This window comes from Salvelinus sp. IW2-2015, linkage group LG3, assembly GCF_002910315.2.
Source record: "Salvelinus sp. IW2-2015 linkage group LG3, ASM291031v2, whole genome shotgun sequence".
In the NCBI taxonomy this organism is placed as follows: domain Eukaryota; kingdom Metazoa; phylum Chordata; class Actinopteri; order Salmoniformes; family Salmonidae; genus Salvelinus; species Salvelinus sp. IW2-2015.
In genome coordinates, this window is record NC_036840.1 from 7,510,732 (window position 1) to 7,527,520 (window position 16,789).

A 16,789-nucleotide genomic window follows, 5' to 3' on the forward strand; every position below is an offset into this window, starting at 1 on the left:
AAGGCACAGTCAACTTAGTGTATGTAAACTTCTGACCCACTGGATTTGTGATTAAGTGAAATAATCTGTCTGTAAACAATTGTTGAAAAAATTACTTGTCATGCACAAATTATAGTTTGCACAAACTAACAAGACATTTGTGAAGTGGTTGAAAAGCGAGCTTTAACAAGACATTTGTGAAGTGGTTGAAAAGCGAGCTTTAATGACTCCAACCTAAGTGTATGTATACTTCCAACTTCAACTGTGTATGTGTGTGTGTGTGTGTGTGTGTGTGTGTATATATATATATACCCACACACACACACACACACACATACACAGTTGAAGTTGGAAGTATACATACACTTAGGTTGGAGTCATTAAAGCTCGCTTTTCAACTATATATATATATATATAAGGTGGTACTATATATATATAGTACCAGTCAAAAGTTTGGACACACTTACACATTCCAGAGATTTTCTTTATTTTTACTGCTAGAATAATAGTGAAGACATCAAAACTATGAAACAACACATATGGAATCATGTACCGTAGTCACCAAAAAAGTGTTAACAAATCAAAATATATTTTATATTTGAGATTCTTCAAAGTAGCCACATTTTACCTTGATGACAGCTTGGCACACTCTTGGCATTCTCTCAACCAGCTTCATGAGGTAGTCACCTGGAATGCTTTTCGATTAACAAGGCGTGCCTTGTTAAAAGTTTAATTATGGATTTTTTTAATGCATTTGAGCTKCTCAGTTGTGTTGTGACAAGGTAGGGGTGGTATACTGAAGATAGCCCTATTTGGTAAAAGACCAAGTCCATATTATGGCATGAACAGCTCAAATAAGCAAAGAGAAATGACAGTCCATCATTACTTTAAGACATGAATGTCAGTCAATCCGGAAAATTTCAAGAACTTTGAAAGTTTCTTCAAGTACAGTCGCAAAAACCATCAAGCACTATGATGAAACTGGCTCTCATGAGGACCGCCACAGGGATGGACCCAGATTAACCTCTGTGATAGCAGCCCCAAATAAATGTCTTCACAGAGTTCAAAGTAACAGGACCACATTCCACATCAACTGTTCAGAGGAAGAATCAGAGCCTTCATGGGTTGAATTGCTGCAAAAAAAACCACTACTAAAAGCGACATCAATAAGAAGAGAGACTTGCTTGACCAAGAAAAACACGAAGAATGGACATTAGACCTGTGGAAATATTCCTTTGCGTCTGATGGAGTCCAATTGAGATTTTTGTTCAACCGCCATGTCTTGGTGAGACGCGAGAGTAGGTGAACGGATGATCTCCCCCTTGTGGTTCCCACCATGAAGCAACTAGGAGGAGGGAGATGTGTATTGTGGGGGGTGCTTTGCTCTGGTGACCACTGTCGTGGATTTATTAGAATTCACAGCACACTTAACCAGGCAGTTGGCTACCCACAGCCTTCTTGCAGCGATACGCCATCCCATTCTGGTTTGCCCTTAGTGGGAATATCATTTGTTTTTAACAGAAACGCAGACCAAACCAACCTCCAGGCCTGTGGTACGGGCCCATATGGTGACCAAGGAGAGTGACTGGAAGTGCTGTCACAGGATGACCAGCGCCTCCACAATCACCCGACCTCAACGCAATTGAGATGTTTGGGAGGAGTTGCGACCGCAGAGGGTGAAAAGGAACAAAAGCGACCAAGCAAGTGCTCAGGCATATTGGGAAACTCCTTCAAGACTGCTGGAGAAAAGCATTCCTCATGAAGTGATTGAGAGAATGCCAAGACAGTGTGGCCGAGCAGTCATCAAGCAAAGTGTGAGCTACTTTGGAAGAATTAAAATATGAAATATATTTGATTTGTGGTTAACACTTTCCTTGTTACTACCATGATTCATATGTGTTATTTCATAGTTTTGAGGGCTTCACTAGTTATTCTACTCAATTCGTAGGAAAATAGTAAAAATAAACGAATAAACCCTTTGAATGAGTAGGGTGTGTCCAAAACTTTTGAAGCTGGCTACTGATATATACTATATATAATAGTATATATATATATACTATAGTATATATATATATACTATATGTTAAGTTTGGCTCACTTAGAAATGTCCTGTTTTTGAAAGAAAAGCCAATTTTTTGTCCATTAAAATTAACATCAAATTGATCAGAAGTACAGTGTAGACATTGTTAATTTTGTAAATGACGATTGGTAGCTGGAAACGCGAGATTTTTTATGGAACACCTACATAAGCGTACAGAGGTCCATATCAGAACCATCACTTACTGTGTTCCAATGGCACGTTGTGTTAGCTAGTCCAAGTTTATCATTTTAAAAGGCTGATTGATCATTAGAAACCCTTTTGCAATTCTTTAGCACAGTTGAAAGCTGCTGTCCTGATTAAAGAAGCAATAGAAAACTGGCTTTTTTTTAGACTAATGAGTATCTGGAGCATCAGATTTGTGGTTCAATTACAGTCTCAGAAATGGCCAGAAAACAAAGAAGCCTTCTTCTGAAACTCGTCAGTCTATTCTTGTTCTGAGAAATTAAGGCTATTCCATGCTAGAAACTGTAAATCTCGCACAACACTGTGTGCTACTCCCTTCACAGAACAGCGCAACTGGCTCTAACCAGATAGAAAGAGGAGTGGAGGCCGCCGGTCACAACTGAGCAAGGAGGACAAGTACATTAGTGTCTATTTTGAGAAAACGACGACCTCACAAGTATCTGCAACTGGCAGCTTCATTAAATAGTACTGGCAAACACCAGTCTCAACGTCGACAGTGAAGAGGCGACTTCCAGAGTGCTGGCTTTCTAGGCCAGAGTGCAAAGAAAAAGCCATGTCTCAGACTGGCAATAAAATAAAATTAAGATGGCAAAAAACACAGACACTGGACAGAGAACCTGCCTAGAAGCCAGCATCCCGGATCGCGCTCCTCAATGTTGACATTGAGACTGGTGGTTTTGCGGGTACTATTAATGACTCCTATGTAGATATTCCATTAAATATCTGCCATTCCTGCTACAATGCATATTTACAATGTCTACACTGTATTTCTGATCAATGTAATGTTAATGGTTACTTTTCTTAAAAACAAGACATTTTGTAAGTGACCCAAACTTTAACGGGTTTAGTGTTGGTAGGCTATATTCAATAAAATAGGGATAATATATATAACCTATTTATTGAATTAGCTCTGAGTTCTTGATAAAGCTGGAGGCTACATAAACAGTACAGTCTTGAGCTAGCCTCTTAGAAAACTCTTTTGTCTCCAGAATGTTTGAGCTGCGTATTTTCTCCATGTGATGTTGATTAGGCTGTTTACAGCTGTGTAGTGGAGGGTTGTGTGGTAGCGGCTAAGTGCGTTCCTAGGCATACTCCGTAAATGAGCTTAGGGCTTTCAATTCACACTGTGCTGCAAACAGGCCAAGTGATACACTCTGACTGCACATGCAGATAATGGATAGATTGAATATAGCTTTAGGAACATAATGTTTTTGCTATTATTTTCTCCAGTATTCTTAAAGTTACGTTCAGGCTAGTGTTGTTTTTGTGCTTCTTTGTCGTAAACAATGCTAAAATATTGGAGCATGTGCAGAACACACACAACACCACACAACACAACACACACACACACACACACACACACACACACACACACACACACACACACACACACACACACACACAACACACACACACAACACACACACACACACACACACACACACACACACAACACACCACACACACACACACAAAACACTGCCAAACACGGTCTCTCCCCGGCAGAAACACAGTACACCGTAGTGTTCCTTTCCAAATAACCCAACTTTCTCACTCTGTATACCAATCAACTATCGACTCTTATCCAATCTCATATCTCTTCTGACTAGTTAACGCTCTCGTTGACATCTCCTACGTGTCTCTAAAACTCACACTAGCTGTCACCAGATGACCAAAACCATGCCAAATATCTGGAGCTCTGAACATCCTGATCCTACTGCCATTATGATGTTGTTGTCTCCGGGGACTCACAGTCCCCTTTAAAAGGCCACTATTAATGCAGGTGTTCAGTGTATATGGACAGCTTCTATGTCCTCAGGTCAATTTGGGGGATTTTATAAAAAAATTATGTTTTTATTCTTTATATGTGAAGTTCACACTACAATCACCCCAATATTTTTTTAAACACCCTCTATCAAGTATTTTAGCTACTTTTCAGATGCATTTTATACCTCAATTTCACTGTTTTGCCCTTGTCCCTGACCAGACTTTTGAGCTCTACTATGTTTTTCTATGAGAAAACATTAATAGACTAGCACATTCGTGGTCAATTAATAAATCTATTTCAATATTATTGTGAGTATGCCGCTTTATAGTTGTTATTACAACAAAAATTACCTGTCCTTTGGTAGTGGTATCAGTTTTCACACTCGATGGCTAATTCCTCATTAATAAAGTTGTCAAGAGAATGTTAGCTTAGTTACCATGGAAACGTATTGTGAAACGGAATCACATATCTGCAGAGGACAGTTGTTCCAGATGTGATGTCCAGAAGTTGAAGAAAAATCTAGGTTGTGTAGAYAATATTTTTATTGTCAGTCATTTCCAAACAGGCWAAAATMTKTTTAATTTGTGGTGGAATTTTGATTTTTCAAATATATTTGATMTATTTAGTGTAAACCATATGCTAGCTATAATACTMGCCAAAGCATGCTAAGCAGTCAAATGTTTCTCCAAAAACAGCAGAAGCGTCATTTCCATCACAGTCATTTCCATCACAACCTTACCTGTGATGGAAATGACAGGAAGTGGTGGAAATGACAAAAATCCATTATGTTATTACTTTTTACTTTATGCTTATTTAATCATGTTCTAAATTGCTTTAGTCTAGAAAATGCTCCAATGTGTGCACTATTGGAAAACTTAAGTAGTATTTTTCTTTGTTTTTAGAAGATGCCACATAAAACAGCACAGAGGTCACAGACATAGAAACAAAATAAAAAATGATCCTATACGACACCAGGAACATCTGCAAAAAGACAGGGAGAGATACTGGAAGAAAAAAGAGAAGGGAGAAGTGATATCTATCTCTGAGCTTACAAAGCGAGAACAAAGAAGCAAGAGATGGCAATGGAAATGCAACCAACAGAATAGAAGACAGACTTTAAAGAGAACAGTTGCAATGGAGACCTACCCATCAGGCAACACAACACCTTAGTCACCAGATGACTTGCAACCYGAACATGAGGCCATCATACCTGCCCCTAACTTACCTGTCCTGATGCACACCCTGATACCCCTTCCTCATCATCTGCAACAGGAATGAGAAGTCTAATACTTGCTGGAAGGAAAAAGTTTGGAAGAGGTCGCTCAAAAACAAATGTCAAACCTGATAAAGCATAACGGGAAAACTGAGAAATACAAAAAAAAGGTATGATCAACTGATGAAGAAAATGGATAGATAAGATTCCCCAAAGACAAAACAGAAAATTAAGGTAACTCCGAAGAACTTGAGAAGGATTTTATTGTTTAAAATGCCATCATTGCAGAGTTAAAGCAAAATTGTTATTTTTTAAATGCACAGTGCCAAGGACAAACAAGTGGCTTCAAAAATGCTCAGAGGCAACATCCTGAGAAAGTATGGCCTGGTCAAAGCTGCAAACAGAGAATTTGGATTTTCAGCAAAAGCATTGAGGGCAAATGAAAACAGGCCAACAAGTCTTCAATACTCCAGGAAAACCCAGTGTAACATAATTAGCACAGCCACAGAAGAGAAAATCACTAGATTCTATGAACGTGATGACAACRGCAGAGCAACTACAGGGAAAAAGGACACACTAACGAGGAACAAGAAGAAAAAACAGAAGCGCTTCTTGAATGGCACAATTCAGAACCTTTATCAGAAGTTTAAGACGGAATTTTCAGAGATTAAAATGTCCTACTATGAATTCTTTAAAATACGTATTTTTGGGTTGTCAAGCCAACAGTCCAGGATAGGGACACATGTCTCTGCAAAACCCACGCCAACCTCCAGTCCATGGTGGACAAACTACAGCATCACAAAGTGATCAGCTGCAGCAACAATGAGAACCTTATTGAGTCTTTGTGCTGTGAGAACCTGAAGAAAGAGTGCATGTACAGAGTGCTCCCTTTGCCAAGCCAAAGAGCTTAAAACATCTGACTTTGATGCTGGTGAGCAGACATGGTGGTTTGAGTGGAAAAACAAAGCTGAAGAGGGAAACATGGAGAAGTTCACTGTACATTTGACAGTATAAGAAAAGGTATGTGGCACACTGCAGATTCTACTGGAGGACTTCTCCAAAGGATTGAAAGAGAAGTTGGGGAAACACATGTACAACTTTCGACACCAATACTCCAAACTGAGAGAATTGAAAGAGAATCTGAGGAAAAAGGAGATCGTCGTGCATATTGACTTTGCGGAGAACTTAGGGGCGCAACTTTCACTGGGGACGGGGGAAGTGTCCCTCTCACATTCTGAAATTGCATATTTGTCCCCTCCAGTTTTATAATTTGAATGTGATACAAAATAAGGCAACGGTGTGCTTTAGGACCATGCAGACACCTCCGAGCGGTCGGGTAGGCTGTTTGGAGTGTTTATCCAACAGGATAAAACAAATTGTTATAATTATTTCCACCCCACTTCTAAAACCAAAGTTGTYCCACTGAGAGAACTACCTGTGTAAATATACCAGTGAAATCCAGGCAGTTCACTTTGGTGATTCTTACATGCAGGTGACCCTCCACACCTGTGTTGGACGTACCACAAATGATACAGTTTCACGTTGCTCACTGAGCTCTTCTATGCGGATGACCACTCTGCAGTCTGGGCTTATCTCTCAAAAACACTGGCCTACTACTGAGCGCTGCCCACTTTTGGAATCTTACTTTTTATTAAATTCATTAAATGTTCCACAATGGTTGTTGTTCAAAATGTTTGCAATAAAATATTGTTTTCATAAGTTGTTCTTTTTACGTAGATGTCATTTCCACCACACCCATATTTTTAGGTAAATTAGGATATTGTGTATAATTTACATTGATTGATTTGTTTTTAGATAGGGAAATCATATGGTTGTTATCATCATCRCACAAAAAGGTTGGGTGGAAATATCTTWTTTTTTWATGATAAATAAATCTTTCCAGATGTCACAAAGGCAAGTTTATACATTCAGMCGTTGCGTTGAATTATTCATTTTAGGAAAACCTTAAAAAGCACTTAAAATAATGTTCAATGCAAGTTGATGTACAAATGTATGAGAAATGTGTTGTAAAAATAATTGTATGTTATTTCATTTTCAAGCTAAATGGATGTTTAATGATGTGATGGAAAATGATATTTGTCTAAGACTGTCTGAGAAAAATGACGAAAATATATACATTCCTGAATAGTACGATCGCAGCCATTATCAGATATTATTTCTAGACAAATCAAAGACAATTATAATACTGTTAAAATGGTGTTTCAATACATTTTAATTTCTGAAAGCTTGCCGGGCCAGTGAACGAAGTTGCAAAATCACCGTGTTGCTGTGGACCAGCCAAACACGCCACATGCTTCGGATTTGAGCACAGTAATGCCTGATTCCCAACCCTGTCCAACCGTCACTCACTGGTGCCTTATTGGGATTATCTCAAATGAAATCTGTGTCTGTCAGATGAAATGTAATCTAACTAGATTAGATCTATTAGATGTAATATTGATGGGATTGAGAGAGTGGTTGGAGTTTTCATCTGTCATATCAAAACTGGGGTTGTGGATTAGCGAATGTGGACTATTACTGCCACCTGTTGGAACAGAGTATCAAGTGTTTATTTTGCCGCAGCAGTGCGTAGCATGTGATCAATTCCTTTTAAATATGACATGGAATCTCTCCATACGAGCGCGAATCAGTTATTTATTTGACTGATACTGAGGTGTTATAATTAAATTGGACTCTATCCAACTCTGCTGGGTACAGACTTGAACTTCTTCAGACTTTTTTTTAACACTGACAACTTTTCTCTCTTTATCCTCCCCCTCTCTCTATCCCATTTGCTCTCTTTCTTTCTGTTTTTCTTTTTTTTTACTCTCGCTTTCTCCTTCTCTTCTCAGRTCAAGCCCTTTCTTCTGCAGCAGCTGGGTCCTGATGCATCCCATGAGGCCTTGGACCATGTGAAGGAGGTCATAGGTCAGGTGTTGAGGGTGGCAGCATTGACCAATGAGGAGCCTAGCTCTCGGCAAAGGTTAGCCTTCATTGGATCAACCTCACAACTGTTCAATTATTCATCTTTGTACATCGTTCTGATTTGTCACTATTCTGTGTGACTGTTTCTCCCGTAGGTGGTGTCTCCTGTGTTTCCAGCTGATGACATTCACTCTTCAATTCAGTGGTTCCCTTCTGCCTATCATAGTGAAGGTAAGAGGGGGTGCTTGCTTGGTCGGCACATTACTACTGTAGCCGGTCTCTACTGATGCTGTTTTAGAGCAGTCACTAGGTGGTGCCATAAGACTGTGAGATTGCAACATTCAAACATGTCAACATGCACTATATATCCAAAGGTATGTGGACAGCCCTTCAAATGAGTGGATTTGGCTATTTCAGTCACATCTTTTGCTGACAGGTGTATAAAATCGAGCACACAGTCATGCAATCTCCGTAGACAAACATTGGCAGTAGAATGGCCTTACTGAAGAGCTCAGTGACTTTCAACGTGGCACCGTCATAGGATGCCACCTTTCCAACAATTCAGTTTGTCAAATTTCTGCCCCGCTAGAGCTGCCCCGGTCCACTGTATGTGCTGTTATTGTAGAAGTGGAAACTTTTAGGAGCAACAATGGCTCAGCCGCGAAGTGGTAGGCCACACAACTTCACAGAACGGGACTGCCGAGTGGTGAAGCGCATAGTGCGTAAAAAACGTCTGCCCTCGTTTGCAACACTACTGAGTTCAAAACTGCCACTGGAAGCAACGTCAGCACAATAACTGTTRGTCYGGAGCTTCATTAATTGTTTTTCCAATGTGCGACCGAGCAGCCGCACACAAGCCTAAGTTTACCATGCGGAATGACAAGCGTCGGCTGGGTGGTGTAAAGCGGCGGAAACGCGTTCTGTGGAGTGATGAATCATGCTTCACCATCTGGCAGTCCGACAGACTAATCTGAGTTTGGTGGATGCCAGGAGAACGRTACATGCCCCAATGCATAGTGCCAACTGTAAAGTTTGGTGGAGGAGGAATAATGGTCTGGGGCTGTTTTTCATGGGTCGGGCTAGGCCCCTTAGTTCCAGTGAAGTGAAATCTTAATACTACAATATACAATGACATTCTAGACGATTCTGGGATTCCAACTTTGTGGCAACAGTTTGGGGAAGGCCCTTTCCTGTTTCAGCATGACAATGTGCACAAAGCGATATCCATACAGAAATGGTTTGTTGAGATCGGTGTGGAAGAACTTGACTGGCCTGCACAGAGCCCTGACCTCAACCCCATCGAACACCTTTGGGATGAATTGGAACGCAGACTGCGAGCCAGACCTAATCGTCCAACATCAGTGCCCGACCTCACTAGACCTCTTGTAGCTGAATGGAAGCAATGTACCAACATCTAGTGGAAAGCCTTCCCAGAAGAGTGGAGGATGTTATAGCAGCAAAGGGAGGACCAACTAGATATTAATGCCCATGATTTTGGAATGAGATGTTCGACAAGCAGGTGTCCACATACGTTTGGTCATGTAGTGTAACTTCCGAGTTGAGCAGAGAAGAGAGAGTCAGTATTTTAGCTGTTGTGCTGCATACATGTGGGTTGCATACAAACACACATGTGCACTCACACACGCACATACCCATGCATGCACACTGCTGAGTGATACAACTAGTCGCAGTTATAAAAGCCATTTCACTTAAAGGGRCTCCCTTGAAGTATTTTAATTGGTTTGACCCAGAGATGCCTTCCCCTTTTTCCAGATTCCAAACATGGTGTCCATTGGTTCCACTCCTATAACCCGAGCCACTAATAAACATGATGATGTTTCCTTCTGTAGGCTGTWTAGCCTGTTCCATGTACTCATCTTAGGGAAACCAACATGTCTCTTAAGGTTCAATGTGACCAATTCCTTCCTTGAATTCCCCTCATTGCTTACACCTCTCCAATACGTTCAGACCTCTAAGTGTGAGTCAGGGTAGAGGGAAGGGATCAGGTCATTGTGTTGGCACCCATTCATACGTTTCCGAAGGTATTAAGATAACTCATATATCCACTAGGTGGCAGAACATGCTTACTCTCAGTACAGTCCCTTAATGAAAGCCATTGCTAAAATTTTCCCATAATCCCTGTCTGAAAGGCTGAAACTGACCTGCACTTTGATGGGCTGAGGGACCCCGGGTTTGACGGACAGATCACAAAAGAGTTCATCCTGGAAGATGCTCTTCTCTTCCTGCTCCCAGCACACAGTGGACAGGCCAGTCTGAAGAGCCCTTCACACACCGAGACAGACGATGGACAGAGGGTACTAAACAACTGTTTAACTTAATAAATCACTCAATCTATGAGGGCAACGACGATGGACTCCTTTTAACATGACAATTTCAGAGGGAAATTTGTATGGGTATCATAATTCCACTGATCTTCACAATTTGTTTTGTGTGTTTCTGGTCAGTATGGTGGCTGTGGGGGGACAGACGGTCTCTGTCTACCAGAACACCAGACTCTCCTCCTACTCCAGTTCGTCCGTCAGCTGAGGACACCGGGGCCATTTGAACTGGTAAACCTCTATTCCACATTACTCTCTGTTACAGTGCATTCGGAAAGTATTCAGACCCCTTGACTTTTTCCACATTTTTGTTACGTTACAGCCTAATCAATCTACACACAATACCCCATAATGACAATGCAAAAACAGGTTTTTAGACATTTTTGCAAATGTATTAAAAATCAAAACTGAAATATCACATTTACGTAAGTATTCAGACCCTTTACTCAGTACTTTGTTGAAGCACCTTTGGCAGCAATGACAGCCTTGAGTCTTATTGGGTATGATGCTACAAGCTTGGCACACCTGGATTTGGGTAGTTTCTCGCATTCTTCTCTGCAGATCCACTCAAGCTCTGTCAGGTTGGATGGGGAGCGTCACTGCACAGCTATTTTCAGGTCTCCAGAGATGTTCGATCGGGTTCAAATCCGGACTCTGGCTGGGCCACTCAAGGACATTCAGAAACTTGTCCCGAAGCCACTCCTGCGTTGTCTTGGCTGTGTGCTTAGGGTCGTTGTTCTGTTGGAAGGTGAACCTTTGCCCGAGTCTGAGGTCCTGAGCGCTCTGGAGCAGGTTTTCATCAAGGTTCTCTCTGTACTTTGATCCATTCATATTTCCCTCGATCCTGACTAGTCTCCCAGTCCCTGCCGCTGAAAAACTTCCCCACAGCATGATGCTGCCACCACCATGCTTCACCGTAGGGATGGTATTGGCCAGGTGATGAGCGATACCTGGTTTTCTCCAGATGTAACGCTTGACATTCAGTCCAAAGAGTTGAATCTTGGTTTTATCACATCAGAGAATCCTGTTTCTCATGGTCTGAGAGTCCTTTAGGTGCCTTTTGGCAAACTCCAAGTGGGCTGTCATGTGCCTTTAACTGAGGAGTGGCTTCCGTATGGCCACTTTACGATAAAGGCTTGATTGGTGGAGTGCTACAGAGATGGTTGTCCTTCTGGAAGGTTCTCCCATCTCCACAGAAGAACTCTGGAGTTCTGTCAGAGTGACCATTGGGTTCTTGGTCACCTCACTGACCAAGGCCCTTCTCCCCTGATTGCTCAGTTTGGCCGGGTGGCCAGCTCTAGGAAGAGTCTTGGTTGTTCCAAACTTCTTCTATTTAAGAATGATTGAGAACACYGTGTTCTTGGGGACCTACCACATTTTTTGGTACCCTTCCCCAGATCTGTGCCTCGACACAATCCTGTCTCGTAGCTCTACGGACAATTCCTTCGACCTCATGGCTTTCTTTTTTTGCTCTGACATGCACTGTTAACTGTGGGACCTTATATAGACAGGTGTGTGCCTTTCCAGATCATGTCCAATCAATATAATTTACCACAGGTGGACTCCAATCAAGTTGTAGAAACATCTCAAGGATGATCAATTGAAACAGGATGCACCTGAGCTCAATTTCGAGTCTCATAGCAAAGGGTTGAATACTTATGTTCATAAAGTATTTCTGTTTTTTATGTGGAATACAGTTGCAAACATTTCTAAAAACTTGTTTTCGCTTTGTCATTATGGGGTATTCTATATAGATTGAGGAGGTAAAACAAATATTTAATCCATTTTGGAATAAGCCTGTAACGTAACAAAATGTGGATAAGGGGAAGGGGTCTGACTACTTACAAATGCACTGTATAGAGTATAATCAGATTCATTCTGAAGCATAATGTAATCAATGTTACAGAACACTTGCAGTGATTCCAGATTGTAATCATGTTATTTAGAGTGTCTGTATTTCCAGTAATTGAAAACCTGTCTATATCCAGCTTTATCCCGCAGCTTCTCCGCAGCGCTCTCCTATCCAGGACTTTCTCTTTCGATCGTTCCCTAGAGCGGAGGAGTCTGGGAGTGGGCTGCATTTCTCAGCATTGTTGGACAGAGTCTGTTCTCATTATACAGAGCAAAGGAACCAGACTTACAGGTGAGCACAAGCGTGCACGCACACACATACACACACACACACACACACACACACACACACACACACACACCCGACACACACGTCAATCAGTTCACATGAGGTTCTGTTACCTTGCTCAATCCCCTTGGTGTTGTCTTACTCTCTATATATTTGGAAAGGATAGACCAAACAAAAAAACAGAACAAATGACTGGTCTTGGGGGAATAAACTTGGCTGAATTTAAGGATGTTTTCGTTCCCAACCTCTCCTAAGCATCCTTCATTAAGGCCCTGGCAACATGTACGTTAGTCTGGCTGTAGCAGGAGAGAGGAGCTTCAGGCCCAATCCACTCAAACTGGAACAGAATTAGGTTAAATCCTTCTTGCTGGGTACTGGCTCCACTGGCGGGCCCCATCTGGCTCCCATCCTTCCCAGGGCTGTGGCACGGAGCTGGGCTGTGGCACTCAGAAACACAGCCTCCTCTGCCTCGGGCTGGGTGGACTTCTGGGGCTGAGAACGGAGCAGGAGCATGTACACACTCACGGCAGGAACCAGGCGGAATGATGAGGATGATGGGAGGAAGAGAGGGAGGTAGTGGCGAATAGGGATGGTAAGGGGTAGAGGAAGGGTTGGTGATGGAAGGGTTTGGAAGAGGAGTGGAAGGGGAACAGGTGTGTGGATGTGGAAGTGGAGGAAACTGGTGTGGAGGAGAAGAAAAGGGAGAGTTTATCAGGCTAGAGAAAAGGAGGGAATATCTGGAGAACAGCCAGTATATTTACTTTGATTGGGTGACGGTCTATAACAATTGTTGATATCACCTCTGGACTCTTGGTAGCTCTAGGAACCAATTGGAGTGTTGACGCGGCAGGAAAGTGTGTGTGTGTGTGTGTGTGTGTGTGGTGTGTGTGTGTGTGTGTGTGTGTGTGTGTGTGTGTGTGGTGTGTGTGTGTGTGTGTGTTGTGGTGTGTTGTGTGTGTGTGTGTGTGTGTGTGTGTGTGTGCGTGCGTGTGATCACCCATATGTTTGTTTTTACTAATCCATTATTTAATGAAATTTGTTGCAGTTTTGGTTTTGTGGTGAAACTGTGAATGTGATTGAGAGACTTATAAAAAAGGTCAGTTTATTAGAGGGCTTAAAGTCTGTCATCACTCTTGTTTTTTTTATTGCAAGGAAAGTCCTCAGAATGACTGAGTGGATGTTCCCATTATTCCCTGTTCCAATGGGACATTTTTTTTCTAAATAATGACAGTCTTCCATGTTTCTCATAGGACCAATGAAGCAGAGACACAGACCGGGTGGGACCAACACTCAGGCTCCCAGGACCTCCCTGGAGACAGAGGTGAGGCGCTGCTCAGGTGTCGGCTAATTGGCTGGCTSTGGAGCACCTCACCAACAGGATGCATAGAAATGGATTGGAATTAGAATGCTGTATATCTCAATGGTTTGAAGTGTGACGCTCTGAGTTCACCAGAGCTCCACACTGGGAGGCTTACGTGTCTTTTTGTAGAGCAAAACTGTTTGTGGAAGGTACTACACTTAGCACAGACCCTCTCGCTCACTCAACATTGTCGATATACGTCTAGTTTCCTTATAGGCCTATTTGGCAGGGAAACTGTGAAGCCAGCTATATAGCCTATTTCTGTTTGAGTCTTTTATTAAAGAATGTGAAACAATGTTTCTGTTTGATACTTGCCATTACATCATGCATAGCTTTTATTTATATGGCCTAAAATAAATGTGTTCATATGAGCAGAATGRTGTASGTTATAGCATACCTKATTTTGATCAGTTATAAAAAATAATATGAATAATTTAATGCAGAAAAAATGTATCTCGTAAAAGGCCGACATTTCAACTTAAAACATACTGAATGGATGGCTATGATAGTCCAGCAATCGAATTGCAAYTCWTTCTTATGCAAATAATCCAKATATTCTGRTTAAAATTKTCTTGCACTGCTACCCTCATTATTCATTATTCTCAGAGGAGCAGAACAAGCAATGGAACCCGAATMTATCCTCTGTGRMTGGAAAAATATCCTGGCGCATGAAAGCTACACCAACAGATTGGAACGACAGACCGCAAATAAGTCCTTCGGGAAGTGCACGGAATATGATGCTTTCGYATGCCGAGGGCGCATTACCCTCACTGACGGCGTTAACTCCAAGTTAACCGAACGATTTRCATACATATGACGCCTTTATAGTAACCGGTTGATCAGACAATAAAAAAAGAAGCATKTGTACCTTTTCAGACAGTCAAATTCTGCTCGGGCATAGAATGTTCGSTATTGTTTCCCTGACAACAATAAACGTTGCTGATTGATGTGCTGTTTCTTGTTGTTTTTTATGGTATGGTAGATGTGTRTTCTTTCTACTAAAAGTRATTGTATTTAACGAACTTCAAAGTACTTTTTYGGAGTGAGTGGTCTACAGGCAGGCTGTTTACAGGTAGCTCGAGATAATTTCATTGACAGTTTTGGTTGCCCTAGTGATGGATTTTAGCCCCGCTTCAGAAGCCGCATTCCTTTACGGACAAGTTAAATGCCCGTTCAGAGAAGGTTTCGTGACGGCATTWAAAAAGCCATAGTGTACCCTTTCAGACAAACAAATGCTGTAGCTGAGGCGCGTTCAAGGCGCCACACTTTATATACCCATATTAACGAATTTATGTAGGCCTAGGCTACAATATTCTGCCCATATGAACAACGTTTACTTTAGGCCATAGCAATATTTTAGCTATACATGATTTAATGAAAAGCAGTAAACATACACCTCATGAACACAAMCATGCAATAGTTAACATACACAACATTGTTTCACATTCTTTAATAACCGACTCATAAACACAATCATGCAATAGGCTACAGCTGGGTTCACAGCTTCCCTGYGAAACTCGATGTGTTGTAGCCTCACGCGGACGGCAGAGGAGTTGGCTTCTGCTGCAGTGTTCAAGGTAAAATATTACGCGTTGTGGCGGTGCTTCGGGCAAGGGAGGGTGGGTAGGTGGTCCCACTGTGCCCCCTGCATCTGCAAACTGCTTGAGGTTGGCACACACCAGAGTCAATTGCCTCCACAGGAAGAGAGCATTCTCTGGGCTTGTGCTCAACACGTGTGGACTTTGTTATGAACATTCCTCCCATTACATAGTGTGTGTGTTGGTGTGAATGTCTTTATCTTTAATCCTCTTTGAATGGACACACACACACACACACACAATCACACCCAAACCCACACAACCACAACACACCACACACACACACACAACACACCCACACAACACACACACACTGAGCATGCATGTTTTAAGATAACCATCTTTGTTCTTTGATGCTCCTTATGATGGTTAAATGTGTAACAGTATTCTGAATATGAAAAATACAGCGGGACACGGTGTGACGTATGCAAGCTTTTTTATGTATATATCATTCTCTCTCTCTCCCTGTGGTGTGTATCAGAGCGTGTGTGACCCCCACCTCAGGCAACTGTACACAGATCCCCTTGCTAACCCACTCAGCCCCCTTCAGTCTCTGGGTGAAGGACTACCGTGCTGAGGTCCTTTGACGTGGTGACCCTACGCCTCCGCCCTGAGCAATCAGCCGCCTGTCACATACACCTGGATGAGCACAGAGGACCTAGGTGAGACCCTCCCAGCCATGACCTTTCACCCTGTGAGTCACAAGCTGGGTTTCAAATGCTAGCTGGGTCACATTCGGTGAGATGGTAGTGTTAGCAGTCATATAGTTAGATCTCCAACAAGCCCTTTCACAGGTTAAATGGATCTTGTCCTTATTGCTTACACCTGCCCAGTCTTCAGGTCTATAATATAGACGTAAGTGAGTTATACCATCTGAATTCTGGGAATGTGTGTTTTTCAGTCCAGTGTTTTGGTCAGGGCATATTTCCATGTCATTCTGAGTTTTACTCTGTGTGATTGTAGAACTCTGTTTCTATGTCCGTAGCTTTGATCTCAGCAGCCAATCCCTGATTAGCCCATTAGACTCAGTAGCACTGGGGTCAGAGGATTGACCTCAGACAGACAGAAGCAGACAGACAGACAGACAGACAGACAGACACAGACAGACAAGACGAGACGACGACAGACAGACAGACAGACAGACAGACAGACGCAGACAGACAGACAGACAGAACAAACTACA

General features: G+C 42.1%; 1 protein-coding gene across 1 annotated transcript in view; it reads left to right on the plus strand.

Moving 5' to 3' along the window:
* Positions 1–16,789, plus strand: part of LOC111949998 (cadherin-like and PC-esterase domain-containing protein 1) — a 125,086-nt gene that overhangs the window by 38,058 nt on the left and 70,239 nt on the right. Inside the window, 7 exon segments of the mRNA XM_070434313.1 lie at positions 8,097–8,227; positions 8,325–8,400; positions 10,320–10,484; positions 10,635–10,739; positions 12,497–12,651; positions 13,899–13,969; positions 14,292–14,294. Coding sequence (XP_070290414.1) covers positions 8,097–8,227; positions 8,325–8,400; positions 10,320–10,484; positions 10,635–10,739; positions 12,497–12,651; positions 13,899–13,969; positions 14,292–14,294 — 706 coding nt within the window.